Genomic DNA, 26430 nt, shown 5'->3' on the forward strand with positions numbered 1-26430 from the left:
TTAGCTACTTTGTTATTAACTTATCTAGCGAAGACCAAGCAGACACCACCAAAGCCCCCAGCGAAGAAGTTATTCCCTGGGTTTATCGCCTGCTATTTAGACATGGTTTATGTTCAAGAAAAGACAGTTAGCTAACAAGCGAATAAACACAAAATGTTGCGTCTTTACGACCAGCAGCTATTTGGGGGAAATAACGAGCTAGCTAACCGGTCCGTGTCACCACTATCGGTTCAAATGAGAGGTCGATATATTTTCTTGACATCCACCGTCGTGTTTTGTCCAGTACGGACATAATCAAATTTATTCATAAAGCCCTTCTTACATCAGCTGATGTCACAAAGTGCTGTACAGAAACCCAGCCTAAAACCCCAAACAGCAAGCAATGCAGGTGTAGAAGCATTTCACCCATACATGTGCCCGGACCGAGTAAAGGGTTACACGTTTGCTTTGGTCCCTCTTAAATTTAGTTATACCATAAACTCTCCATATTATTTGTAAACATACACTACAGGAAGAATTTTAATGCAATTCTTCGACATACTTCTACAAATACTATTTCAAATTAAAATACTGGGTATTGCGAAGGATGCCCCTCCATAAAACAAATATTATTTCAATTCAAAACAAGTACAGCACACATATACACACACACACAAAGAAAACTGGACCACCATTAATTGAGATGTTTGTTTATTAGTAGATTATAAACATTAAGAAAATACACTTTCTTACCATCGCCTCTCTCTGAACAACCATTTCAAATATATTTAATTGGGAAAATAGATAAATTGATTTTATTACTATAACACAGTGGGGGCTTTAAGGGACAAAATAAGTCCAAAGGACAATGATTAAACAACAGGAAACCATACACCTTCTCACACACTTACAAAAATATACATAGACATACATAGACACAGACACATGCATAGCTTTATGCATAAACACAGGATAATAAAAACACATATCACAGAGTACACTCTGGTATATCCCATGTTTAAATATGTAAACACTAAGTGTGCTAAAGGGTATCATGATGGTCACTAGAACATTTTGCCACAGAAACGCTTCCACTATTAGCTCTAACAGAGCTGAGTAAAAATAACCTATGATACAAGGGAGAACAAGCTTTGATAGAGTGGGAGACAGTGACTTAGAGAAGTCATTAAGAGAGTGAGACTTGCAATGTGAAAAAAAAACTGGATGTGTGTGTCCTGCAAAATGGGTGGAAACTAAGATGTCCTTTGTGTCTTGTACAGTGATTCTCAGGGGTACTATAGTAAGGGGTTGAATTATATAGTAGGGGGCAGAGTGGAGTGCCATCTTAAGGATGGGATTGATAACAGAGAGATTACGTGCCAAAATGTTCAAGGAAAAGCAATCAATCGCATTTGGTGACAAGTCACTTAGTTAACCCCAGACTGCAGTTAAAGTAATACTGAACAATCGAAACATATCAATCCCTTATTATTTCGTACTAATAAATAACTACCAGTGGAAACACCATTCCCTTTCACAGAGCCATAACCATATAGGAAGTTAGGCAAGGCTTAGTATGTTGAAGCAACGTGTTACAGCTTGTTGTTACGTGGTACAGCCTTATTATTACAGTGCTGTTACGTTCCATCTACAGCACAAGCAGCAGAGCAGAGTAGGAGCGGCCTTGTTGGGAAGAATTTAGGGCATGTCATAGGTTAGCCATGCCTAGAGAGGAGGTTACTATAGATGAAGTGTAGGGCAGAAAGCAAGGTACAAGTAGTGCTCAGTCAGACAATCACAGCCATAGATAAAGTGAGGTTCACCACATAGCAGCATTGCCATTGCAATAAATTGTGAGTTTTAAAAGTAACCTCAAAGCCTAGAATGTCTTGTTGAGAGAGGGCTTGTTTTCCAGACACAGATTAAGCATAGTCAATGGAGATTCTCAACTGAGCATGCTTTTTAGTTTAGAGAACTAGGCTTAATCTGTGTTCAGGAAACCGGCCCAGAATGTTTTGTTATCAGTGTATTAGCTCATTTGTCTTTTCATTTCATTGAACATACTGTGAGGCCATGCCATGTGATGAGGAACAAGAATGAGTGATAAAGAAGTAGTCTACAGCAGTGGTTCTCAATCTTGGTCCTGGGAACCAAAAGAGTGCATATTTTAGTTGCCTTAGTACTACACACCTGATTCAAATCATCAAACCTTGATGATGAGCTGATCATTTGAATCAGCTGTGTAGTACTAAGGCAAAATCTAAAAAGTGCACCCCTTTGGGTCCCCGGACCAAGATTGAGAACCACTGTTCTACAGAATACAGTACACTAGTACCAGGGTTACAAGGCCCTACATAAAACACTGTAGTCTGGCCCCTCAGTACAAGGGATTACATCATAAGGGCTTTAGCCTGGATGGATGGTTCAAGTCAATTGTAACAGTATGTTATCTCAGAAATTAAGTAGCGGTCTACAGTCCTTTCTTAATCCTAGGAAGTTCCTCAGTACCATCCCTCAGTATCAAGGAGCAGACTACTGGATGAGTGCACATCACCAGTCATATTCAGTCCACCTAGCTCTCGCTGATCTGAGGGAATTCCTTGTACATCTCCTGCACTATTAGCTTATCCATCTGTTTAGCTGTGGCCCCGCCCTCGTCCGCTCCTGAGTTATCCTCCTCTCTCAGAATCCTTTGCAGTGCGCCCTGCAGGTCGGAGAGGCGGTGCAGGTGCTCCAGGTAGTCTGTGGAGCGTATGATGGAGTGCATGAGGGAGAGGTACTCCATCCTCAACTGGGGGGAATAAGAGAGAGAGCGAGAATGTGAACCCATTAGCACGCACAATCATTATACAGTTCACATTCACTTTCCTTTTGAGGATGCATTTATCAGGCTAAACATAAGACTCAGCCATGCTTAAGTCCCAGGCTGGCTGGCCAATGGGAAGTGTGGTGTGTGCACGTGCATATCAGTCTCACCTTGTCCCCAGGTGAGAGGTCAGAGATGCATCGAACAGCGATGTCTATCATCACCATCATGTCCGTGCGGTAGAAGATGTCTGAAGAGTCTCGGCTGGCAAAGACATCCTGCAGGAACTTAAGTACTGAGTGTGGGGCAGGGGGAGCATGTTTAAAGACACACACAGGGTCATCTGGAGAGAGGAGAGAAATAACAAGTAAGAGGGTGTAGACAGAGAGAAAAGTGAAAAAAGAAGCATAGAAAGAAGAAACCGACAACAAACGGCAAAGAACTTGGAATGGATTCACACTGTATCGTATTGAATATCGTCGATGTAAACAAAGGTGTGTGTCTCACCTCCTCTGTTTAGTAGAAGCACTATTTTCTCAGAGAAGATCTTCACGTTCTTCTTGACTACAGTCTGCATTATCACGTTGCTGCTGGGCACTGAGACCAAGAAAGAACATACACACCTTGAAACAACAACATTAGCACAAATACCACACCTCACTGGTAAAACACACAAAGAGCAAGTAATTTAAAACACTCAAAGGGGACCCAAGCGTTCTTGGGTCCCCTTTGCCATAATACATAAAGGCAGTCAATAGGGAACATTCCCCTTCACCACTTTTTAACCTCATATTGATTCATTATAGGACACAGAAAACCACTGTTTTCACATTGAACTGATATGGAGCTACAGACTATGAATATGAAGTTAAAGAGTGGTGAAGTACCCCTTTAAAAGTGGTGAAGACAACTGTTAAAATAAAAGGGCTCCTGGCAGCCGAGCGGAAATGGAGGAAAACTCGCCTCCCTGCGGACCTGGCATCCTTTCACTCCCTCCTCTCTACATTTTCCTCCTCTGTCTCTGCTGCTAAAGCCACTTTCTACCACTCTAAATTCCAAGCATCTGCCTCTAACCCTAGGAAGCTCTTTGCCACCTTCTCCTCCCTCCTGAATCCTCCTCCCCCTCCCCCCTCCTCCCTCTCTGCAGATGACTTTGTCAACCATTTTGAAAAGAAGGTCGACGACATCCGATCCTCGTTTGCTAAGTCAAACGACACCGCTGGTTCTGCTCACACTGCCCTACCCTGTGCTCTGACCTCTTTCTCCCCTCTCTCTCCAGATGACATCTCGCGTCTTGTGACGGCCGGCCGCCCAACAACCTGCCCGCTTGACCCTATCCCCTCCTCTCTTCTCCAGACCATTTCCGGTGACCTTCTCCCTTACCTCACCTCGCTCATCAACTCATCCCTGACCGCTGGCTACGTCCCTCCCGTCTTCAAGAGAGCGAGAGTTGCACCCCTTCTGAAAAAACCTACACTCGATCCCTCCGATGTCAACAACTACAGACCAGTATCCCTTCTTTCTTTTCTCTCCAAAACTCTTGAACGTGCCGTCCTTGGCCAGCTCTCCCGCTATCTCTCTCAGAATGACCTTCTTGATCCAAATCAGTCAGGTTTCAAGACTAGTCATTCAACTGAGACTGCTCTTCTCTGTATCACGGAGGCACTCCGCACTGCTAAAGCTAACTCTCTCTCCTCTGCTCTCATCCTTCTAGACCTATCGGCTGCCTTCGATACTGTGAACCATCAGATCCTCCTCTCCACCCTCTCCGAGTTGGGCATCTCCGGCGCGGCCCATGCTTGGATTGCGTCCTACCTGACAGGTCGCTCCTACCAGGTGGCGTGGCGAGAATCTGTCTCCTCACCACGCGCTCTCACCACTGGTGTCCCCCAGGGCTCTGTTCTAGGCCCTCTCCTATTCTCGCTATACACCAAGTCACTTGGCTCTGTCATAACCTCACATGGTCTCTCCTATCATTGCTATGCAGACGACACACAATTAATCTTCTCCTTTCCCCCTCTGATGACCAGGTGGCGAATCGCATCTCTGCATGTCTGGCAGACATATCAGTGTGGATGACGGATCACCACCTCAAGCTGAACCTCGGCAAGACGGAGCTGCTCTTCCTCCCGGGAAGGACTGCCCGTTCCATGATCTCGCCATCACGGTTGACAACTCCATCGTGTCCTCCTCCCAGAGCGCTAAGAACCTTGGCGTGATCCTGGACAACACCCTGTCGTTCTCAACTAACATCAAGGCGGTGGCCCGTTCCTGTAGGTTCATGCTCTACAACATCCGCAGAGTACGACCCTGCCTCACACAGGAAGCGGCGCAGGTACTAATCCAGGCACTTGTCATCTCCCGTCTGGATTACTGCAACTCGCTGTTGGCTGGGCTCCCTGCCTGTGCCATTAAACCCCTACAACTCATCCAGAACGCCGCAGCCCGTCTGGTGTTCAACCTTCCCAAGTTCTCTCTCACGTCACCCCGCTCCTCCGCTCTCTCCACTGGCTTCCAGTTGAAGCTCGCATCCGCTACAAGACCATGGTGCTTGCCTACGGAGCTGTGAGGGGAACGGCACCTCAGTACCTCCAGGCTCTGATCAGGCCCTACACCCAAACAAGGGCACTGCGTTCATCCACCTCTGGCCTGCTCGCCTCCCTACCACTGAGGAAGTACAGTTCCCGCTCAGCCCAGTCAAAACTGTTCGCTGCTCTGGCCCCCCAATGGTGGAACAAACTCCCTCACGACGCCAGGACAGCGGAGTCAATCACCACCTTCCGGAGACACCTGAAACCCCACCTCTTTAAGGAATACCTAGGATAGGATAAAGTAATCCTTCTCACCCCCCCCTTAAAAGACTTAGATGCACTATTGTAAAGTGGCTGTTCCACTGGATGTCATAAGGTGAAAGCACCAATTTGTAAGTCGCTCTGGATAAGAGCGTCTGCTAAATGACTTAAATGTAAATGTAAAAAAGGTGTATGTTCTGTCTAAAGCCTGTGTCCTCTCACCTATGAGGTGCAGGTTAAAGGCCAGGATGAGATTGACACAGAGGTCAGAGAGCTGCTCTGTGGGGTCAGAGGGAAGACAGTCCTCAACCACATCTAGCAGGAACTGAACAAAACTAGCGTTTAAGTGCTCTGTGGAGGGAGAGATAGACAGCGAGAGAGAGACAGATACATTTTCAGCTTTGAGTTTGAACATATTGATCGATAATGTGATGGCAGTTTGTAAGTATTCTAAAGCAACATAGTGGTCCTATTTAATATTGTTCATACCATAGTGGTGATAGGGCACCTGCTCCCCCATAGAGAAGATCATAGTCAGGACCAAGGCTGTGTAGCACATCTTCTGATGTTCTGGGGAGAGATAAAACACAGACACACAAACATTCATGAAAGAGATAGAGGGGCACAGAGATGCTAAATAAAAGAGACTGAAACAGAAAGACATGAGGAAGGAGACAGAGGTCACAAAGAGAGAGAAAAGGAGAGAGATGCTCAAGGGAAGATATTTTGTGTGCAGATAGCCTGAGGTGGAAACTGAGCTGCACTTCCTAACCTCCTGCCAAATGTATAACCATATTAGAGACACATATTTCCCTCAGATTACACAGACCTCCAAAGAATTCAAAAACCAAATCCAATTTTCATAAACTTCCATATGTATTGGGTGAAATACCACAGTGTGCCATCACAGCAGAAAGATTTGTGACCTGTTGCCACAAGAAAAGGGCAACCAGTGAAGAACAAACACCATCGTAAATACAACCTATATTTATGCTTATTTATTTTCCCTTTTGTACTTTAACTATTTGCACATCATTACAACACTGTATATAGACATAATATGACATTTGAAATGTCTTTATTCTTTTGGAAGTTGTGCGTGTACTGTTGATTGTTCATTTTTTATCATTTATTTCACTTTTGTTTATTCTCTATTTAACTTGCTTTGGCAATGTAAACATGTTTCCCATGCCAATGAAGGCCCTTAAATTGAAATTGAATTGAGAGAGAAAGAGAGAGAGAAAAGGAAGTGATAGAGGAGGCCTTCTCACCCTGTGTGTCTGTCTGCAGGTCTCTGGCCAGCTCCATGGGCAGGATGGAGTTGAGGAGGGTGGAGATAAGGGCAGAGTCCAGGCTACACATCGCCCCAAACACCTTGAGCAACAGCAGGCGTAGAGACACTCGGTGTTCCTGCACAGTGACACATGAAGTAACACTTACTATGCAGCTATGCATTTACAACATGCCGGTGAAACATAAGTTGATTCATACCACAAACAACACGTTTAAAAAATAATGCAATGATAAAATATTGTTTACATTGTAGATCTCTTGGGTGGGAAACAGGCTGACAGGGTAACATAGGGTCTGGTAGTGAGTGACATGTAGAATATCTTACCATCTGGTAATAGGTCACTAGTGACAGCACTGGCTCTGAGTGGTTGGCCCTGCACATCTTCTTACACACCTCTGGATCTGCATCCGTCTGGGAACACAAACACCATCTTCCTTAGATTCAACAGTTACCAAAGGTCTCAGTGGTAATACTATCACATCTATCGAGGAATCACTTTGTCCAGGGTCGTATTCATTAGTGCACACCATAGCAAAACATTTTGCAACGGAAAACAAAGACAAGTGTTTCTTATTGGACACATTCAGGCAGTCCCTCCCAATTTCAGTCCGTTGTCTTCCGTTTGGCATCTACTGATTTCAACCCAGGTGTCAGTCCTGAGTCAACTTTCCCTGAGTGCACATATCTCACCAGTATCTTCAGCAGCTCCTCCAGGTAACATGCAATGAGAGAGTGGTCTTCGTGAAGGGCCCAGCTGCGCTGTTGAGAGTCGTCAAAGTGACGGGCAAGGTCGCCTAAGATGACCTCCAGGCGCTGTTCATCGTGACACACTTGTCCCTGTGGCAACGCCGAACTCTGATCCTACAGGGAGAAGTCTGGGTTGATATGTGCACATGGAATCGGTTCGACCTGACGGAGATCCACATCGGATCGAAACATTGTCACTGTTATAATCGGTATAAAGAGCATTTTAATTTGCAGACTTTCCTGTTATGTACAAGTATAATGTGCACGTATAACAGCTTAACTTTCTAAAGGTTGAGGTTATACCATGAAATACTGTGTATTGGAGCAAGTAAGTTGACATTCTGCAACTAGACGATTATGTAACTGACCTTGCTCTCTACCAATGAGAGGAGGACTTTCTCTAAGGCAGATGAGGCTTGAGGTAAGGTAGTTTGCAGGTGACCCACGACCACAACCACCGCTACCCGAGACAGATCGTAACTCAGGCCCGTGTTCCTCCTCACCAGCTCGATAAGCTCCGCCCCGGTTGTCCCGGGCACAGGCTCTGAGTGAGTGGGGCTGCCGGGGGGGCTTTCAGCGACAGAGGGCGGGGCAAGAGGCCAGTCGGTTTCTGATTGGTCCTCAGTGCTGGGCTGTGGTGGGTGAGTGGGCAGAGGTTGAGGTTGGGGTGCGGGGCCCTTCTTTGAGGGATCTGGCTGGGGAGAGGGGTCAGAGGGAGGTAGGTCGTCTGGAGGAGGGGGTGGGGGCTTCACACGGCTTGGCACTGGGGGCGGGGTGCTGGCAACGCTTGGAAGGCTGACATCTGAGGACACCACAGAGTGGGAGGAACCAGAGTCCAGGGAGGCAGAGCTGACAGAGGGGGAAAGGCCAGTCCCTGCAGCAGGGGCGGGGCCAGTAAGAGGAGGAATGGATGACTCTGCTGAGACAGAGAGAATGAGGAAGAATAAGGAGGAGCGAGAGAGAATAGAGTAGAAGTTACAGTAGATGACATGAGTAGTGTGTGTGTGTGTCTGTGTGGAAAGAAGATGAGTAGCTGTGTCTCCATGGTGACGATGAGACAGTCACCTGGGTTTCGGCTGGCTCTTAGTTTCTCAGGAGGAGGCGGAGTTATGGGTGCTGCACGACGGGGCTGAGGAGGCACCTGCAAGACATAACAGTAAATCAGAGTAAGTATCAGGATATCAGTTATATGTCTCAGCCTCCTCAAAAAAATGGACTATCATGAAATGGACTATCATGCATTCTTCTTTTGGTGTGAATGAATGCAAGTCTCTATCCAAGACCTGGTAAAGCCCCTGCACATTGTCGGTACTCTCTGACATTGTGCGGTTGATCCCATTGGGTGGTTGAGGGGTGTGGCTGAGGGACAGTTCGCTGGTAGAGGAGGACAGGCCCTGCATAGGACTGGATGTAGTTGGACTTCGCCTTGACAGGGTCTCCTTCCTGTGATGGATCAACTTCCTGTTCCAGACGCAAAGAGAGAGTCAATGCTCTGTCTGAAATGTAATGTATTCATACTAAAGTATTGTACTAGCCTATGTAATGAATAGGGGGTCATTTCAGATGCAGCCTATGAAGATAACTGATCAGAGAGAAACAATGCAGGTTTATTTGTATTTATTGTCACATACACCGGTTAGGTGCTGTGAAATATGTTGTTTTACAGGGTCAGCCATAGTATTACGGCACCCCTGGAGCAAATTAGGGTTACGTGACTTGCTCAAGGGCACATTGGCACATTTTTCACCTTGTCGGCTCTGGTATTCAAACCAGCAACCTTTCGCTCTAACCTATAGGCTACTTGCCACCCTATGATGATGAGGAATCAGCACCAATCAGGGAACTGTAGCGTGAGGATTCTACACATCAGTGTGTGTCTGTGTGTTAATGTTGCACTCACTGTAGCATGTCTCGCTGCTCCAGGTTGTATTTGCCCCCGTTCTTCATGGCCAAGTTATGGATCCCTTCGATGGCCCGGTCGATAGACTGTAAAACCTCATCCTGCTCTGGAGCCTGGGGCACAGAGAAAAGGAGAGCAGAGAGAGAGAAAGAGGAGCGAGAAGGGCAGAGAGAGAGAGAGAGAGTTAAATATTCAACATCAGCATTAATTATTACGAAACAAGTCAACAAAAAAAAACATTTGTCTAGGGCAAAATGGGACTCCAGTCAGAAAAAACTAGGACAGCACAGTTATCTAACCCAAAATCAAACCCTCTGAACAGTAACACGCCAACCAACGCAGTCCAGATACAGACAAAAACCTAGCCTGACCTCACCTACAAGGCCCAGGCAGGGACACAGTCAGACAGAAAATCCTGCTGTACAGTCAGAGATAGCCTGGAATCCACAATGACTGAATATCCAGAGCGTGGTTTCACTTCACCAAGTCAGCAAAACACACTCATGCAGTTCACACTGTGAACTCATCGACTAAAATAAGAGTGCATTGGAGCATCCAGCTGTGTAGCTGTATGAAATATGGGATGATGGCATTAATCTGAAAGGCCTGAGATGTCACAAACTATGCATAGCTCTTCTAAATGAACTCTCCCCATAGAAAACGTGAAACATTAGATTGCAGTTTTTATTGGTGTTATGTGATTAAAAGCAATGTATCCTATGTGCGTATTGTATTTTCTCTAATCTCATCATCAGTCACGAGATTTTAGACGTGACACAAATAACAGATGCGTCGCCACATTTTTCATGCATTTTGGCTTATGTCCCAACTACCCCTGCGGTACAGACCCAGCTGGCATTGCGAATTTGGCATGACTCTCTGAGCCGCTCTCATTAGACCATTTGGGTTCATTCTGAAAAAATATTTTAGTTTGCATGTAAACGTCCACATATAAGTGTCGTGATGAATATGGAAAATACTTTTAATATGCAGCTAAAAGCCTATAGAAACAAATGAGCAAAAGACAGGCAATGCAGCAGAGCATGTCTCCAGTTCACGTAGGACTGTCACGTGAAAGAAAGTCACAAAAGTAGCTGAAGTCAGGTCTATTGGAATGCAACGCACCAATTGAACCTCTCCCGATCGTTCAATTCTTAGACTGAGTGGTCCACTCTCTTTTATCATGCTAACAAGCTAGCATGGAATACTTGTCAAAATCCACGTTCCACTTTCACTAATCAAGAAAGTTAAGAAACCATGGTTAAACATACCTGAATCCTTTCGATGTAAGACGCGGGAACGTAGCCTGTCTCGCCCGAACTGCAGCGTGAGCCGAGCCACCAGTGTTTGTTGCTGCGTTCCAGGATCAGAAAGCTCTCGCCGGACCCGAAGTGGAGCGAGTTGGGCTCCGCAGATCGGAAGGCATACAGAGACCGATACATAGCTATTTCTTCTGCTTTAAATCCCTTGTAATTCTTCAAAAACACATATATACCTGTTTCAGCAGACACACAATTAGCTAATTATTACATGTACTCAGTCGAAGATCATTTGTAATGTATATTTACGACATGGGCGAATGATTTTCCTGCTTTCTATTTACAATGTACTACAACTTGCGACTCTCGCTTATCCCACAGTAGAGGGCGCACACGCACGCAGAACAACACACTGTCGGGCACGCCCCTTTGGTATTCAGGCAAAATAATCAATGACAGAGCTGACGGAGGAGGCTTGGTGTTGTCCAATCTTTATACTTGCATTTTTGTTTGCAATATGAATCCAATATATATAGACAACTGTTAATGCAAGCTTGCTTCACATGTGTATCAGATATGGGGCCATAATTATGTCCATATTGGAAACTATATTGCCAGATTAATGTAAATATATACTTTTTTAAATGTGTTTATTATGTATTGGGGGTTTGTGATATATGACCAATATACCACAGCTATGAGCCAATGTATGCTTGATCCGAAAATGGTCGGATGGTGTGATGCCCCCAGAGGCATGCAGAGGCCAGAGGTCCTTACCTTGAGCTCCATACCACATTGCTGTGCGCCATTAAATTGTGTAACAATGTTATTATTATTTTTTTCACCTTTATTTAACCAGGTAGGCTAGTTGAGAACAAGTTCTCATTTGCAACTGCGACCTGGCCAAGATAAAGCATAGCAATTTGACACGTACAACAACACAGAATTACACAGGGGAATAAACAAAACATACAGTCAATAATACAGTAGAAAAAAAAGCTCTTACACCTGGTGCTTAAAGCTAGTGAGGGAGATATGAGTCTCCAGCTTCAGTGATTTTTGCAGTTCGTTCCAGTCATTAGCAGCAGAGAACTGGAGGAAAGGCGACCAAAGGAGGAATTGGCTTTGGGGGTGACCAGTGAGATATACCTGCTGGACCGCGTGCTACGAGTGGGTGCTGCTATGGTGACCAGTGAGCTGAGACAAGGCGGGGCTTTAGCTAGCAGAGACTTGTAGATAACCTGTAGCCAGTGGGTTTGGTGACGAGTATGAAGCGAGGGCCAACCAACGAGAGCGTACAGGTCGCAGTGGTGGGTAGTGTATGAGGCTTTGGTGACAAAACGGATGGCACTGTGATAGACTGCATCCAATTTGTTGAGTAGAGTGTTGGAGGCTATTTTATAGATGACATCGCCAAAGTCGAGGATCGGTAGGATGGTCAGTTTTACAAGGGTATGTTTGGCAGCATGAGTGAAGGATGCTTTGTTGCGATATAGGAAGCCGATTCTAAATTTAATTTTGGACTGGAGATGCTTAATGTGAGTCTGGAAGGAGAGATTACAGTCTAACCAGACACCTAGGTATTTGTAGTTGTCCACGTATTCTAAGTCAGAGCCGTCCAGAGTAGTGATGCTGGACGGGCGGGCAGGTGCGGGCAGTGACCGATTGAATAGCATGCATTTAGTTTTACTTGCATTTAAGAGCAGTTGGAGGCCACGGAAGGAGAGTTGTATGGCATTGATGCTCGTCTGGAGGTTAGTTAACACAGTGTCCAAAGAGGGGCCAGAAGTATACAGAATGGTGTCGTCTGCGTAGAGGTGGATCAGAGAATCACCAGCAGCAAGAGCCCGAGAATTGAATCCTGTGGCACCCCCATAGAGACTGCCAGAGGTCCGGACAACAGGCCCTCCGATTTGACACACTGAACTCTATCAGAGAAGTAGTTGGTAAACCAGGCGAGGCAATCATTAGAGAAACCAAGGCTGTCGAGTCTGCCAATAAGAATGTGGTGATTGACAGAGTTGAAAGCCTTGGCCAGGTCGATGATTACAGCTGCACAATGTCTCTTATCGATGGCAGTTAAGATATTGTTTAGGACCTTGAGCGTGGCTGAGGTGCACCCATGACCAGCTCTGAAACCAGATTGCATAGCGGAGAAGGTACGGTGGGATTCAAAATGGTCGATAATCTGTTTGTTAACTTAGCTTTCGAAGACCTTAGAAAGACAGGGTGGGATAGATATAGGTCTGTAATAGTTTGGGTCTAGAGTGTCAACCCCTTTGAAGAGGGGGATGACCGCGGCAGCTTTCCAATCTTTGGGAATCTCAGACAATACGAAAGAGAGGTTGAACAGGCTAGTAATAGGGGTTGCAACAATTTCGGCAGATCATTTTAGAAAGAGAGGGTCCAGATTGTCTAGCCCAGCTGATTTGTAGGGGTCCAGATTTTGCCGCTCTTTCAAAACATCAGCTATCTGGATTTGGGTGAAGGAGAAATGGTGGGGGCTTTGGCGGGTTGCTGTTGAGGGTTCCTGGCAGTTGACCGGGGTAGGGGTAGCCAGGTGGAAAGCATGGCCAGCCGTAGAGAAATGCTTAATGAAATTCTCAATTACAGTGGATTTATCGGTGGTAACAGTGTTTCCTAGCCTCAGAGCAGTGGGCAGCTGGGAGGAGGTGCTCTTATTCTCCATGGACTTTACAGTGTCCCAGAACTTTTTGAGTTTGTACTACAGAATTTTTGTTTGAAAAAGCTAGCATTAGCTTTCCTAACTGCCTGTGGAGGGCTTCATACAGCTCCACATTGACATGATTGGTTGAAAGTAGGTATTTGTATTTATTATTTGTCCCCATTGCCTTGGCAGCAGCTACTCTTCATGGGGTCCAGCAAAATTAAGGCAGTTTTAACTATTTTAAAAACACTACAATACATTCACAGATTTCACAACACACTGTGTACCCTCAGGTCCCTACTCCACCACCACCACATCAATGTGTATGTGTGTATAGTGCGTATGTTATAGTGTGTATGCATGTGTCTGTGCCTATATTTGTGTTGCTTCACAGTCCATGCTGTGAGGTGAGGACAGGATGTCCTGTATAAACAGAAACAGCTCTGTGCTCCTCTGGGAAACGCAAGAAGTATGAATCCCCTGACTTCTCCAGAGGCCATATCACTGTAAATGCTGCATGGCTAATGCAGAAGCCGGGTTGACCATGTAGAGCATTTTAGGGCTGGATGCAGGCACTCCGCGTTGTGTGGTGCTTAAGAACTTCCTTTATTGTATATTAGCAATATGTAATACATGTATCACTAGCCACTTTAACTATGCCACGTTGTTTACATACTCATCTCATATGTATATACTGCACTCGATACCATCTACTGTATCTTGCCTATGCCGCTCTGTACCATCAGTCATTCATATATCTTTATGTACATATTCTTTATCCCCTTACACTTGTGTCTATAAGGTAGTAGTTTTGGAATTGTTAGCTAGATTACTTGTTGGTTATTACTGCATTGTTGGAACTAGAAGCACAAGCATTTCGCTACACTCGCACTAACATCTGCTAACCATGTGTATGTGACAAATAAAATTTGATTTGATTTATACCACACATCCTCCGGCCTAACTGTTTAATTTTACCACTTGTAAATTATCATCCCCCAAAATTCTGCCTTAACCACGTTTCCATCCACAGTTTGATGCCAGTAAAAGTTATACTGTTTTAGAAAATCAGGACAGCTTTGATAAAAACAGAAAGTTTCGGTACAATTGTATAAATGCCAAAAGATAATGAGTTCATCGGACATGGTGAGATATTTTTTTGTCGGTAAAATGTATTATGCGAGAAATGGCGGTGGATATGCCTTTATGCGCAAATATTGATATAATAACCATAATACCGAAGCAAATGTGGGAGTCACGCGATCCGGTGTGGTCCACCCACTATGACTCGGGAAATTTACGCAGTTTATGAGGCACCAGATTAAGTAAATTATGATGAGTTTCACAAGGTCTTGAAAGTGCACCCAATGAGCTTGATACTCCTTTCCAATATATCGAGGGTCTTCTTCTGGTGACATGATGATCGATGCTTTACTGCCGTTTGACAAATACAAATATTATTGTTTTTATCCATAATAAGGTCAACATATAGAGTCGAATATCCTACCCACAATGTATCTGCGAGCTGTTGGCTTGAGCGCAAATCAAGACCAGAGTCAGCGCATTTGCTTCCTCAAGTTGTTGTGACAAAACTATCCGTAGAGTTGAATATGCGATGGAAACACATTCAACTATAGATTGCATTAGGTACATGTACGTTTAGCAGAAAAATTACATTTTGTGTGCACTACCACGCACTGTTTTTTCTCTGCAATAAGTCAGTTTGGTGGAAACAAACCGCTGGAGGGAAAATGCCCATATTTTCTTTATGCGGATTTGAGAACATTTACATGAAAATCTGTCGCCAATTGGATGGAAACCTACTATCTTTTGATATAATTAATCACTGATTGCTACAATGTATTTACATAAGATCGTGTCCGTAATAAAATAACCGGAAGTACTCAAACGGAAGTATCACACTTTGTGCTACACAAAATGAGTTCCCATCGACATTAGGTAAGTAACTGTCAACAATATGTCTGTCGCGATGTATGCGAGACTGTATCTCCAGAGATTTTCACACCCTCTGCGTTCACAAGGTACAGCACTGACTATTCAGAAAATACACTAAAGTTTAGTGGTAACTAACGTTAGCTGCACAACTTGACATCTCTGCCCCCTGGAAGCAAGCTAGTTAGCAAAAATGCTAGTTTCAAACTGTCTTGCTACTTGAGACATTTCAGCCAGACAAGGCTATTGCCAATGCCAGATCTATTGTTATTACGTCTTGCTACATGAGACATTTCAGCCAGACAAGGCTATTGCCAATGCCAGATCTATTGTTATTACGTCTTGCTACATGAGACATTTCAGCCAGACAAGGCTATTGCCAATGCCAGATCTATTGTTATTACGTCTTGCTACATGTGAGATCTCCATTTAATATAATCTGTCCAAAATTCAAAGTCAATCCGAATATCAAAGTTTGCCACGTCTTTTTTAGACATCTTTATTATTATGAAAACTTGTTTTCAATTTGTTCTCAACTGGTCTACCTGGTTAAATAAAGGTTAAATAAAAAAATATATATATTTGAACCTTTATTTTGACAGAGAGTCATGCTGAGACCAACTTTTTACAGTTGAGCCCTGTATACAGGTCTGATGTCCCTATCCCACATCAGCCGATCATCCTAGCCGGAGTAGATTCCAACCCTATGCTTGCTTACAGCTGCACTGGGGACGGACTAGCCCAAGGTGTACTCTTAAGCAGTCTACCATGATTCCTTGAGGTCAAAGGACCTTATATGTTATTTTCAGAAGTAGACTTGCTCTGGCAGCCAAAACAGCCAATTCTCCATCTAAATATGAATCGATTCTGAATTGCGATATGGTTCTAGAAACATAAAGCCCTTTACTTTCATATCACATCAAAATCATTTCACAAATGCAAAATATACACTTATATTTTTTAATTTAAATAATTTAGCAGACGCTCTTATCCAGAGCGACTTACAGTAGTGAGTGGATACATTTCCATACTTTTTCAGTACTGGTCCCCATGTTGTGTTCGACCTTTGCTCTAATCCCCACCAGAAGTCAACCTTTATGACTGTTCTATTTTTAAAAAAAAATCTTTCTTCAGCTTTAGTTTACCTGCTTCCTGTAATACTGTTGAGTGCTGTGTGAGAGAGAGATGAGTAGTGATGAGTTGAATATGAGATTTAACAGTGTATTTATTATGTTGAATGTCCTTTTAGCTTTCCATATGTCGCCCCCTGCAGGTTGGCAGCTATAAAGACATCATTGTCGAGGGCATGGCCCTTCTTCACGTGCTGGAACCTCGAATTGGTGCGACACAGTACTAGTCAAAAGTTTGGACACACCTACTCATTCCAGGGTTTTTGTCTACCACAGCATTTATTTTTCACCAGGACAATGACCCAAAACACACCTCCAGGTTGTGTAAGGGCTATTTGATCAAGAAGGAGAGTGATGGAGTGCTGCATCAGATGACCTGACCTCCACAATCACCTGACCTCAACCCAATTGAGATGGTTTGGAATGAGTTGGACCTCAGAGTGAAGGAAAAGCAGCCAACAAGTGCTCAGCATGTGGGAACTCCTTCAACACTGTTGGAAAAGCATTCCAGGTGAAGCTGGTTGAGAGAATGCCAAGAGTATGCAAAGCTGTCATCAAGGCAAAGGGTGGCTACCTTGAAGAATCTCAAATATATTTTGATTTGTTTAACACATTTTTTGGTTACTACATGATTCCATATGTGTTATTTTATCGTTTTGTTGTCTTCACTATTATTCCACAATGTTGAAAATAGTACAAATAAAGAACAACCCTTGAATGAGTAGGTGTCCAAACTTTTGACTGGTACTGTAATTGAATTATACTTCAGTCAAGATGACACAAATTATGATAGACAAAAGACAAAAAATGTGATACTCAAATGTATAAATACACAACCTCATGCAAGATGCAAAGACAGAAGTACATTTCCCTGGCATATACCGACAAAATAAACACAGTGAATTATAGGTAATTTGTAATAAATAGTTGAAAGTTCATACTTCAAATGTTTTTGTGAATTCCACTTCAGAGTTATGGCTATAGTGTATGTCTGTATGGTCATGATTTGTCTCATGAATGATATGTGTCCACAGAGGTTCTGGTCCTGGATACAGGGGGTCAGAGTTGATTGATCCCAAACTCCTGGCCCTTCTCAGGAGCAAAGGCATCACTGTGGAGGTGCAGGACACAGTAGGGACACCTGACATCTGTCTACAGTATTAGGGATGTGTGGTTGTGCAATATATTTCAGTACATGAGCATTTATAGACAGGTTTACCCAAGCCTGGTTTGGAATATCCTCTTAAGAGATTTCTCTCACAGTAAGTTACTGTGTGCCACCACAGCTCTGGAAAGCTCTCCATCCATACACAGACATGGGCAGCCCCTGCCTATAGAATGTGTAGGGCAGCTATAATTTGCATTTTTCTTCTCTCTGACACTCATCCCTTCTCCTTCCTCAGCCAAACGCTTGTGTAACTTCCTGAGCAGTGAAAGGTGAGTGGTGGCGGCTGGTCTGATTCTTCCTCCAATCAGCACAGAGCTAGAGTAGCCTAGCAACAACAACATCCTGAGGTATTTTTGGAATAGAGGGATTTGATGGAAAACAGGATGTTTGTTCACCACTCTAGGATGCATGATCTGGATCAATCTGTCCTTATTCAGGTGCTGAATTGCTATATGTTTTTTTGCAATTGCACTCTCCTTGCTCGAAGGTTGTATCATGGTTTTATGTGAACAGGGTGAGACATTTCTAGAAGTTTGTGTGTGTGTGTGTATGTGTGTACGGGAAGATGAAAATGAAAAAGAGAAGTGGAATGTGTTGGCAATTATGTATTTCTGAGCATTGGAGGATATGATTTGGGGGGGTGTTTTATAGTGGTTTTTATCTGTATCATTGTAAATACATATGGCATGTTACCATTGAAGCAATAAACAATATCTACAACAAATAGTTTTTTTGTATTTATTTAATTGCATGTGTTGAAGATCATCACGTCATTGAGCACCGTTTGCTGATTATCAGGAGAAATGTACTAAATGGAACAGAAAGACATTGATTCATATCAATAATTCAGTGAGTGAGAGCATATGGGATATACCCAAGGTGATTGTCCTTCATTTGGATTAGTAAACCTCTTTAATGTCAGTCTATCTTCTACCCTTACCTCTCCGAACCACCCATTTCTCTATCTGTCTCATAATACAACGCAATTCCACTGGCTTCGTTCTTCTCAGAGATAATCTGCAGGATACGTGTATCAACTAATCATCAATTTAGTTTTGCTTCACCACAAACACATGGCCATTCATTCACACGCAATCACATACTCTCCTAATACACTGAACTCGGAAGAATATAAATCAAATTTTATTTGTCACAAACACATGTTAAGCAGACGTTATTGCGGGTGTCGCGGAATGCCTGTGTTTCTAGCTCCAACAGTGCAGTAATATCTAACCATTCACAACAATACACACAACCTAAAAGTTAAAGAATGGAATTAAGAAGAGCAATGTTGGAGTGGCTTAGACTAAAATACAGTATATACATATGAGATGAGTAAAGCAAAAACATGTCAACATTAAAGTGAATAGTGTTCCATTATTAAGTGGCCAATGATTTCAAGTCTATGTATATGGAGCAGCAGCCTGTAAGGTGCAGGGTTAAATATCCGGGTGGAAGCCGCCTAGTGAATGCTATTTAACAGTCTGATGGCCTTGAGATAGAAGCTGTTTTTCAGTCTCTCGGTCCCAGCTTTCATGCACTTGTACTGACCTCGCCTTCTGGATGATAGCAGAGTGAACAGGCTGTGGCTCGGGTGGTTGTTGTCCTTGATTATATTTTTGGCCTTCCTGTGACATTGGGTGATGTAGGTGTTGTTGAGGGCAGGTAGTTTGCCTCCAGTGATGAGTTGGGCAGACCGCACCACCCTCTGGAGAGCCCTGCAGTTGCGGGCGGTGCAGTTGCCGTACCAGGCAGTGATACAGCCCAACAGGATGCTCTCAATTGTGCATCTGTAAATGTTTGTGAGGGTTTTAGCTGCCAATCCAAATTTCTTCAGCCTCCTGAGGTTGAAGAGGTTCTGTTGCGCCTTCTTCACCACACTGTCTGTGTGGGTGGACCATTTCAGATCGTCAGTGATGTGTGCGCCGAGGAACTTGAAGCTTTCCACTGCGATCCTGTCGATGATCAGTCCACTATCAGCTCCTTTGTTTTGCCAACATTAAGTGAAAAGTTATTTTCCTGGCACCACACTCCCAGGGCCCTCACCTCCTCTCTGCAGGCTGTCCTGTCATTGTTGATAATCAGGCCTACTACTGTTGTGTCGTCTGCAAACTTGATGATTGAGTTAGAGGCATGCATGGCCATGCAGTCATGAGTGAACATGGAGTACAGGAGGGGGCTGAGCACTCACCCTTGTGGGGCCCCTGTGTTGAGGATCAGCGAAGTGGAAGTCCAGGACCCAGTTGCACAGGGCGGGGTTCAGACCCAGGGCCCCGAGCTTAATGATGAGCTTGGAGGGTACTATAGTGTTGAAGGCTGAGCTATAGTCAATGAACAACATTCTTACATAGGTATTCCTCTTGTCCAGATGGGATAGGGTAGTGTGCAGTGCGATGGCGATTGCATCCTCAGTGGATCTATTGGGGTGGTAAGCAAATTGAAGTGGGTCTAGGGTGACAGGTAAGGTAGAGGTGATATGATCCTTAACTAGCCTCTCAAAGCACTTCATGATGACAGAAGTGAGTGCTACTGGGCGATAGTTATTTAGTTCAGTTACCTTTGCTTTCTTGCGTACAGGAACAATGGTGGACATCTTAAAGCGAGTGGGAACATCAGCCTGGTATAGTGAGAGATTGAATATGTCCGTAAACACTCCAGCCAGCTGCTCTGCGGACGCTCTGAGGACGCAGCTAGGGATGCCGTCTGGTCCGGCAGCCTTGCGAGGGTTAACGCGCTTAAATGTCGGCCACGGTCAGCCAAGGAGAAGGAGAGCCCACAGTCCTTGGTAGCGGGCCGCATTGGTGGTACTGTGTTATCCTCATAGCGAGCGAAGAACGTGTTTAACTTGTCCGGAAGCAAGACGTCGGTGTCCACAAAGTGGCTGGTTTTCCCTTTGTAGTCCATGATTGTCTGTAGACCCTGCCACATTCATCTTGTGTCTGAGCTGTTGAATTACGACTCCACTTTGAATCTATACTCTATAATGATGCACAGGCCACAGTCAAATTAAGTGTGGTGTTTATTAGACAGGGTATTAAATCAACAGGAAATTATTTAGCGTGCCACTCTCCAGTCTCGATACCATCAAAGAGAGTAGAAGAGCATCTACCACATGATAAATGGAACATTTACAATGACATACAGTAGCTGTCAAGCAGGGAATTCTGGGAGATACACAAGGTATCTAAGGGCTGCTTAAAAAACACATGACAGGCAGGGTAGCCTAGTGTTTAGAGCTTTGGACTAGTAACCGGAAGGTTGCAAGTTCAAACCCCCAAGCTGACAAGGTACAAATTTGTCGTTCTGCACCTGAACAGGCAACCCACTGTTCCTAGGCTGTCATTGAAAATAAGAATTAGTTCTTAACTGACTTTCCTAGTTAAATAAAGGTAAAACATGTATATAAGGGCTGCTTAAAAAACACATGACAGGCAGGGTAGCCTAGTGGTTGGAGCTTTGGACTAGTAACCGGAAGGTTGCATGTTCAAACCCCCAAGGTACAAATCTGTCGTTCTGCACCTGAACAGGCAGTCAACCCACTGTTCCTAGGCCGTCATTGAAAATAAGAATTTGTTCTGAACTGACTTGCCTAGTTAAATAAAGGTAAAACATATATATTTTTTAACGCAATATAATATTTTTGTCATATTTGCCATTCAGCAGACGCTTTTGTCCAAGCATGTGCATACATTTTTGTATAGGAGACCCAAGTGGGAATCGAACCAACGTTCAAAATGGGAGGAACGCCCTTTTGTCCTCATCACGTCACCATCATCACAGTTTTTGCACAAGTCACCAAAGATGAATTCTCATCCTGTGTTGCAAATCCCTGATGTCCTCTCAAAGTGTGTCGTGGCGTCATAGGAGCGAGACACAAAGATCTGAACAAGGGAGATGGGATCAAAATAAACAACACCGGAGTCTCCACAATTTGTAATCCTGGTACAACTCAATGGCCTAGAATAATGAAACAATTTTGATATATTATAGTGAATTCGGTGGGTATCCTCGACCGGGGCTTGAACCCAGGTCCAGCGACTGTCAACCCGTTAGCAGTTACACCAAGAGATCCAAACCTCTCAACAAGGTTGATAGGTGTTGGCTTAAGGTCGATACACTACCTCCTTTCTTTCAGGAGAGTGTGTTCCCATGCTTCTCTATTCCAAGTCCTTAACGTGTATCGAATTAAGGGAGTATCCCCGACCAGGACCTGAAACCTGACTCGAACACAAAAAGATCTGAACCTCTTGGCTAGGTCACTAGGTGTGGGGTTAAGGACAATACAATATATTGAAGGTAGCCCCTTACCTGAATTTTCCTTCCATCATCAATAGGGACCATCATGTTGCTGACAGAAACAAATCTGTAAACTAAGGGCAGTAGCCGGATTCAAACGTATGCCAACACTGCAAACATTTGTGCCGGGGGCTGTGGCTAAGACTGCTAGACCACCTTAGGCCATGGTTGTGTAAAACTTACCTCTGATGAATGGGCTCCAGCAGTTCCATCCCAGGCTGCACTTACTTCTCTGGGTTACTGGTCTCTACAGTGGTGCTCACCATGGCGATATACATCCCCGATGACGCCATGTTGTGAGCGTAGTACACCATACATAGATGTCTGAAAAACAAATAGGGTCAAGTTATGATTAATCCGAAGTCTAACATATTGTATTCACATTTAACCTGTTTGATATTTGGGGTATTCCTTTGTCTAACTTCTAGTGTATTTCTTGTGCCATACCTGATTTCCTGTGGACTTTGCTTGAGGGATGATGATTTGGCAGGAGTTGGCATCATGGGTGTATTTGATTGGATGATTCAGTGAACAGATGACCTGTGTAACCTGGCCCACCTTCTTCACCCAGCACGTAGCTGGGGTGAGAGATCAAATGTATTTATATAGCCCTTCTTACATCAGCTGATATCTCAAAGTGCTATACAGAAACCCAGCCTAGATCAGCTGTTTACAGCGAAACAGCTTGATAGAGAGAAATATTAGGTTCTACTTCTACTAATTTACCCTACTGACATTCAGCCCACTTTCCTGTAATTCATGCACTACCATTTCTCACTTCATTCATCCATTAATGCATTAATTCCCTCTTCAACACTCTTTCTCTCTTATCCACTCTCTACCTCACCAACCATTCACTGCTCCTTCAGATTTCACTGCTACCCCTTTGCCCTTGTCCATCACAATCTCTTCCACCTTTCTGTTTAACATGTAGGTCCCTCCATGCACTTAACATGAGACATACAGGAATAGTGAGGTTACTTTGGGGACATACAGTGCCTTGCGAAAGTATTCGGCCCCCTTGAACTTTGCGACCTTTTGCCACATTTCAGGCTTCAAACATAAAGATATAAAACTGTATTATTTTGTGAAGAATCAACAACACGTGGGACACAATCATGAAGTGGAACGACATTTATTGGATATTTCAAACTTTTTCAACAAATCAAAAACTGAAAAATTCGGCGTGCAAAATTATTCAGCCCCTTTACTTTCAGTGCAGCAAACTCTCTCTAGAAGTTCAGTGAGGATCTCTGAATGATCCAACGTTGACCTAAATGACTAATGATGATAAATACAATCCACCTGTGTGTAATCAAGTCTCCGTATAAATGCACCTGCACTGTGATAGTCTCAGAGGTCCGTTAAAAGCGCAGAGAGCATCATGAAGAACAAGGAACACACCAGGCAGGTCTGAGATACTGTTGTGAAGAAGTTTAAAGCCGGATTTGGATACAAAAAGATTTCCCAAGCTTTAAACATCCCAAGGAGCACTGTGCAAGCGATAATATTGAAATGGAAGGAGTATCAGACCACTGCAAATCTACCAAGACCTGGCCGTCCCTCTAAACTTTCAGCTCATACAAGGAGAAGACTGATCAGAGATGCAGCCAAGAGGCCCATGATCACTCTGGATGAACTGCAGAGATCTACAGCTGAGGTGGGAGACTCTGTCCATAGGACAACAATCAGTCGTATATTGCACAAATCTGGCCTTTATGGAAGAGTGGCAAGAAGAAAGCCATTTCTTAAAGATATCCATAAAAAGTGTTGTTTAAAGTTTGCCACAAGCCACCTGGGAGACACACCAAACATGTGGAAGAAGGTGCTCTGGTCAGATGAAACCAAAATTGAACTTTTTGGCAACAATGCAAAACGTTATGTTTGGCGTAAAAGCAACACAGCCCCCCACCCTGAACACACCATCCCCACTGTCAAACATGGTGGTGGCAGCATCATGGTTTGGGCCTGCTTTTCTTCAGCAGGGACAGGGAAGATGGTTCAAATTGATGGGAAGATGGATGGAGCCAAATACAGGACCATTCTGGAAGAAAACCTGATGGAGTCTGCAAAAGACCTGAGACTGGGACGGAGATTTGTCTTCCAACAAGACAATGATCCAAAACATAAAGCAAAATCTACAATGGAATGGTTCAAAAATAAACATATCCAGGTGTTAGAATGGCCAAGTCAAAGTCCAGACCTGAATCCAATCGAGAATCTGTGGAAAGAACTGAAAACTGCTGTTCACAAATGCTCTCCATCCAACCTCACTGAGCTCGAGCTGTTTTGCAAGGAGGAATGGGAAAAAATGTCAGTCTCTCGATGTGCAAAACTGATAGAGACATACCCCAAGCGACTTACAGCTGTAATCGCAGCAAAAGGTGGCGCTACAAAGTATTAACTTAAGGGGGCTGAATAATTTTGCACCCCCAATTTTTCAGTTTTTGATTTGTTAAAAAAGTTTGAAATATCCAATAAATGTCGTTCCACTTCATGATTGTGTCCCACTTGTTGTTGATTCTTCACAAAAAAATACAGTTTTATATCTTTGTTTGAAGCCTGAAATGTGGCAAAAGGTCGCAAAGTTCAAGGGGGCCGAATACTTTCGCAAGGCACTGTATACAACACCATCATAAAAACACTTGATGTTAATGTATTAATGCATTATTGAGCGCCTGCATGTGTGTGTGTGTGTATTACCTGGCAAAGCCCTTGGGTAGTTACCCTAGCCCACACAATGGAAAGAGGTAGGGACTGCAGTTTTAGTGAGCCATAAACTCAGAATACAGCTTGAGCCGTCTTATGGTCTGGATGCACGGCTGGTCCAAGTAGCTGTGAAGGCAGGCACACGACCATGGAGATTCGAAAAGTTTGTATCTTGGCTTCAATTTATATTCTGTTGAGGCATATACTTTAGAGAATGTGTGTGTGTGTGTGTGCGTTCCTGTCTGTTTTTCTGTCTGTTTAACATTTGTACTGACTCGCCACTGCGGTACAGGGCCAAGACATGGCCAGGGAATTCCATGTCTGGTCCCAGGTCGAACCGGCGGAACAACACCTCTCATGCTGGTCCTGTTGGGGTCCATGTCCTGGTGGGTACGCAGGTCGCCCTCCTCAAAGTTCAGGATGAACAGGAGCAGCTTCCTGAACCTGTGCTTGTCAAACAGCCCCATCAGATCTGTAACACACACCATGTTACATCTACGGCATGAGACTTTGAATGACATTATGTATTTAAAATCAAGATAATCCATTTGAGTTTACTTTAACTGCTATGTGGGAATCCGTTGATGAATCTGAAACAGAATAACCCTGACTCACAGTTAAGTTTGTTCTGAGGTGTCTGTCCTATATCTGAGTGTTATAAGAAAGATCAGGAAACCTTTTTTGTGTTTTTGGTATTTAACCCCTTATTTTAGGCGCTAAACTGTCTCCATACTTCCATTCATTTTTTAAATTGGTACAGATTAGTTTTGTGATTCTTGTGCTCATAGAGCAAAACAACTGACATGTACATTACAGGCTCACCTTTCCATAGAGGGATCATATTAGTGTGTAGCCCAAACTGTTTGGATGCTACAGACAGAAGTTGGCAGATCGGCTGTACTGTCCCGTGATGCTTGTGGGGGTCCTAGAACAAAACGTGAGTCTTCATCTTTCCATAATAGTTTGTAGGCTGTTCGGATGCTACAGACGTTTTCATGAGAAGACCGATTTTAGGGGATGTCTCATTGTCTGACAAACACCACTCTAGCTGTGCCACCTTTCCCTGCAGATACGGAAGGGCGACATAGGAGGATGCAGTGGATTGAGACGTAGCCCACGCAAAAAAATACATCTCTATTATAAATTGCTGTATTTCGATGGGGATTTTGTATTATGATAATTAGAAGTGAAACACTAGGTCAGTGAATTTAGTGGAAACCTGCTCATTTGTAACAAGCATTCATTGTTACACTGCTGTAATTGTGGGGCTTGCAAAGCAAGAGCCCCATCTTAGATTTTCTTAAGCACTCTATTCCTCCTACACCATTTAAGTTAGATGGAATATCCATCTACTTCTCTGCTATTCATATCTGGTCGCGGAATCAAAATATTCACTAGGGATCTTACGCTACAGCTGTTTTAGTAACTGCATTACCACATCTTCTTCCAAGTTTTCACCACTAACGCAACAAGTTAGAGAAAAATGTTACAAGGTATGAAATCTGTTTGTCAAATCCGAAATCGGATAAGAAATCGTGTGTACCAATCTATAACTACGATCCGTTTTAGCAACCAATCACCTTCTCTCTCTCTGGCTGCTGTAAATCATGTCAGAAGCCAGCAGATAAATTATTTTCCATACAACAGCCATTTGGACCACTAACCCAACAAGTTAGAAAAAAATATTGCTAGGATATTCAGACACAGAGAGCAAACATTATGAGTGAAG

General features: G+C 43.8%; 1 protein-coding gene and 2 long non-coding RNA genes across 5 annotated transcripts; 1 reads left to right on the plus strand and 2 right to left on the minus strand.

Annotated features, from left to right (window-relative positions):
- Positions 1-673: 673 nt before the first annotated feature.
- Positions 674-11177, minus strand: LOC115142955 (NCK-interacting protein with SH3 domain-like). 2 transcript variants are annotated; one of them, XM_029682872.2, is made up of 13 exons: positions 10790-11177; positions 9519-9631; positions 8902-9079; positions 8684-8759; positions 7987-8534; positions 7562-7732; positions 7196-7282; positions 6849-6987; positions 6067-6147; positions 5800-5928; positions 3293-3382; positions 2956-3128; positions 674-2770 (listed from the first exon to the last, which is right to left on the minus strand). In XM_029682872.2, the coding sequence occupies exons 1-13, from the start codon at positions 10958-10960 to the stop codon at positions 2552-2554; spliced, it is 2175 nt and encodes a 724-aa protein (XP_029538732.2). In that variant the 5' UTR covers positions 10961-11177; the 3' UTR covers positions 674-2551. The 2 variants fall into 2 exon arrangements, with proteins under 2 accessions (XP_029538732.2, XP_029538725.2); XM_029682865.2 differs by having other exon boundaries at positions 7987-8537.
- A 3896-nt stretch (positions 11178-15073) lies between these two features.
- On the plus strand, positions 15074-17249 carry LOC135561419 (uncharacterized). Of its 2 annotated transcripts, none has more exons than XR_010459421.1 (2): positions 15074-15404; positions 16672-17249. It is a non-coding gene; the product is annotated as an uncharacterized LOC135561419 (long non-coding RNA). The 2 variants fall into 2 exon arrangements; XR_010459420.1 differs by having other exon boundaries at positions 15400-15487.
- Positions 17250-20697: 3448 nt separating this feature from the next.
- On the minus strand, positions 20698-25328 carry LOC115146200 (uncharacterized). Its single transcript, XR_003866105.2, has 4 exons — positions 24977-25328; positions 24696-24827; positions 22440-22570; positions 20698-22316 (listed from the first exon to the last, which is right to left on the minus strand). It is a non-coding gene; the product is annotated as an uncharacterized LOC115146200 (long non-coding RNA).
- Between the last annotated feature and the right edge of the window lie 1102 nt (positions 25329-26430).

This window comes from Oncorhynchus nerka, linkage group LG2, assembly GCF_034236695.1.
Source record: "Oncorhynchus nerka isolate Pitt River linkage group LG2, Oner_Uvic_2.0, whole genome shotgun sequence".
Taxonomy (NCBI): domain Eukaryota; kingdom Metazoa; phylum Chordata; class Actinopteri; order Salmoniformes; family Salmonidae; genus Oncorhynchus; species Oncorhynchus nerka.